General features: G+C 35.6%; 1 protein-coding gene across 1 annotated transcript; it reads left to right on the top strand.

Annotated features, from left to right (window-relative positions):
- Positions 1–1,302: 1,302 nt before the first annotated feature.
- On the top strand, positions 1,303–3,141 carry LOC112211799 (uncharacterized; the record flags this gene model as incomplete). The annotated part of the gene is given in 2 exon segments (XM_024364064.2): positions 1,303–1,550; positions 3,072–3,141. Coding segments are annotated over 2 exon segments (265 nt in total), but the record flags the coding sequence as incomplete, so codon positions are not given.
- Between the last annotated feature and the right edge of the window lie 632 nt (positions 3,142–3,773).

Genomic DNA, 3,773 nt, shown 5'->3' with positions numbered 1-3,773 from the left:
GGATGGAGGTCGCGATATCGATAACGCCAATTCGGGAGGAAATGAAAGCGTTGAAGGTGGTGTGGCATCTAAACACCCCAGGACACCCTGAAAGAATGGGGGGGCATATAGAGACTCTCAAGTAGGTTGGACGATCATTTGAGGGCTTAGCAGCTGGATAAGATCCTGGAGCCGGGCGAGACTATGGTGAGAGCGGTAGCGGCATATATCATCCCGCTTAACAGTTATGGATTTCTCTCCCTTTGATATTCTTTCCGAACTTAAAAGGTCCAAGCGGAATTACAGGTATACGGAGGTTAATGGGGAAGAGATTACTAGCAACGGACTGACACTGCAAAAGACGTAGGACAATGTGGGGGAGAGGGCCAACCGTGTATCGTGATAACGTTGGTATTTGGGCAAAACCGGAATCGGGACCATTGTATCTCATGGAATGGATTCCAACAAGGAAAAGGAGCCGTAGAGATACCAGGATCCATTCAGGGTGATCACAATTAGGTAACATAACATAGTCGCAATAGAAAGTGTTAATGAACCAAAAAAAAAAAAATAAAACAAATAAAACCGAGAACCGTACATATTGAAGGGTTGAAGCTCCCCAACTGCAATTTTAACTCAACTGTTCAATTAGAGCGTATGAAACTGGAGTTTTTTTATCTCCGCAAAAGTTTTTTTTCTCTTTCGAATCCAGCTTATCAACAAGCTATGATATGATAAGGTCTATTGTCATACTTTGCTAGTATAATCATTATTGCTAATATCACAATTGCCATACTAGCCTTAATCCTAACTCTCCATATAAATAGTATTGTTTCACCAAGTGTGTCAATCTGTTCTTTTCCCCCTGGAAATTTCGCGAAAAATGTTTACTTGTCCCTAAGAATTTAGAACTGCCAATGATCGCCACTTGCTGGCGGAACCACTAACAAGCGGAATTTGAGTCAGGTCAGCTGTATTAGAAACCAGCACCAATCTTACCCGAGAACCCCCTAAGTAATTCTTACTTAAGAAAAAGCGGTCGTCTCATTGTTTTGGTTTTCTTCGTTTTTAATAAACATAAATTTATTTATAGTATAGAAATAAAACACAATTAAATAATACTTTAGTGATTTCTCAACAGAGGGTACAAGCCTATGATAATTCAAATTATTCTTTATACAATTTTACTTTGTAAAATGTAAAATCTATAGAAAAGAAATATTAATTTAACATTAATTGTTACTGTTGCTTGACAACAATAAAATCTAATATTGCACATTTTAGGTGTAGTCATTGTTATAATAAAAGTCATATTGAAAACATCTGCTAAACGCTATTATTTCTATACAGAGAAAACTTTAGAATTATCTTCTGAGATGGATGATAGGCCAGAAACAGAGGGAGCCATATGCATGTCAGATCACGACGAAACCCCTGAACAATCTCAGCAGTCCATTTCCGAATATTCAGACATTGGCTGTAGTGATGATGTCGTACAAGACATCATTGAATCAAAAGGGGATGGAATCCTACTAGTATTAAAAAAAGATGATTGTCCGTTGTCCGAAGAAGTATGAGTCCAAGATTTTTTCTTGAAATTTTTATAATAATGATTCTATAATATGCTTAATTGGTCTCTCCTCGTCTGGTAGGCCATTTCGGCGTCTGTAATTATATTCCAATCCCTGCTAAGCCAAAACCGACTTTTACTTGTATAAAGAATGGTAGATAGAAGGCCCTAAAGATGCCCAATTTAGCTTTTTATCTATCTCCCTTTCCTCAACTACTATGTTCCAGAGCTAGTGATTCACATTATTAGTCTTTTTATTCTGTTCAAAAACTCTTGATATTTTTGTTTTCTGCTGAGTAACGAGTATATGAGATAGGTCTCGTATCACCAGAAATTTTTCTTTTTTTTTTATAACTAACTAAACAACTGCATGCTGTAGATTTTTAGTTGAGTATGCTGTACGGACAGTTTCGTCGGTGAAAAACAAAACTTGAGCTAAAATTGTCATCACGTTCCACTTTCCCACGACTGTCCGTATCGTCATCGGTTTACACATTTTAGTTATGTGAGATAACTGCTTTTCTCTCTGTCCCATGATTTTAAAATAATTGTCCTACGGTTAGACCTCAGTTCACCAACAATTTTCCCGAGTTTCATTGCTAAAAAAGAGAAATCAAGCTTATATTGTTCTTGAGAGTATAGTTTTTCCATAATCCCTTGAGTTTCCTATCTAGTTAATTGTTATATTTAATTTGCATTATCATTTCAGTATAACTTTACCAGAAAAAATTATTCTTCTAAAGACTTTGCTGTAGAATTAGGTCTCTGTTAAAACATCGTCTATGCCAGTTGCTTTTCCTACTCTCATATTCTATAATCTCGTCCTTGATCTCCTCACCACATATTCTTCTAGTGTTGTTCATTTTCTGTCTTCTACCCTCCCTGGAGCATCATCAGAGAATTTTTCAGGCTTATCATCACCATCTCTAACATATTTTCTTATTGTTAGTAATTAGACGTCCTCATTCATTCTTTACATCTTTTATTAGTTATTGTTCATATTTTTTCACTGATGTCTTTGTAGTTGTCCATGAAGTCTTTTTCACCTTTCTACCGAACTCCTCAGACTCTTACAGCCATTTGGAACTAGAAGAACTAGTACCAATGGTCTGAGCCAGTTTCAACCCCTCTTATTATTTTTACGTTCCTAAAGTATCTTATAGCCTTCCCTATTTGCACGAATTGCACGAATATTTCCCACCCCCTAGTTCCCAATAATTGATAATAAATACTTATATGTTAACACAGCTTAGATCTTTTATAATTCACAGATATTTAGATACAGGAATTAATATATAATAATCATGTCAGATTAATTCCCTACCACGAGGTACCACCTAGCACAGGAAGTGCTAAATTACGTCGTTAACAACGGGATACCAATATGAATTGCTCAATATCAAATTGAGGTAGAATGAGAGTGAAATGAATATATTCTAAAAATTGTTGTAATCATTAATAATAGTTTAGTTACGTTAATTTTGTAGTTTGTAGTTCAATAACCAATGTTCTATCGTTGCAGATCATCACAATTTTTCAAGAGCACATAGAAAACAACATCGCCCAAATCATCGACGTTGATGAAATATCCGGTAATTCCATTCTTTTGTGATATATTCATTTAGCTCGACTAGTATATATAAGTTACGTGTTGGCGTAGAAAAACTAATAAAAAAGGAAAAGGATGTGGGAAGAATATTCTCTCAATGCGTAAACAAGACTGACTTTTATCGTATTCAGCACCTTTATATATACAAGCTCGATCAGCTGATACATTCAATAACCTGACGGCCTTAGTCAGCTCTCATCTCGCTCACACCGTAACTCCACCCACCAGTTTACGAACAGTCCTCGTAAATATATATACACAGTCCAATAACAGGAGAGAGAGAAATACTTTATTCATCTATGCTGCCCAAATACATCAGGTTGCTATATCACACAGCATACTTATTAATCCGTAATCGGACATATATAAATTACATATAATTACATGGTATAATAAAATAGAAAGAAAGCAATTTTTTTTCCTACAGTTTCCTTTTACAATCCATTTCGGTCTATACACCAAATACAAACATTTCAATTCAAATATTTCAATTCATTCCTTTTTTTTTCTTTCCCTTTTCTGTTCCTTCAATTTCACCATTTCACAATTTTTAATTCACCCGATCAACCAATTCACTCTCCTGAATTCACCCTCCTAGATCCTCTTCAGTGACCC

Source organism: Halyomorpha halys, unplaced genomic scaffold, assembly GCF_000696795.3.
Source record: "Halyomorpha halys isolate HHAL.00 unplaced genomic scaffold, Hhal_1.1 Scaffold1607.1, whole genome shotgun sequence".
NCBI lineage: Eukaryota > Metazoa > Arthropoda > Insecta > Hemiptera > Pentatomidae > Halyomorpha > Halyomorpha halys.
The sequence above is the reverse complement of the archived record's forward strand: the minus strand, read 5'-3'. Positions and strand labels throughout refer to the sequence as shown.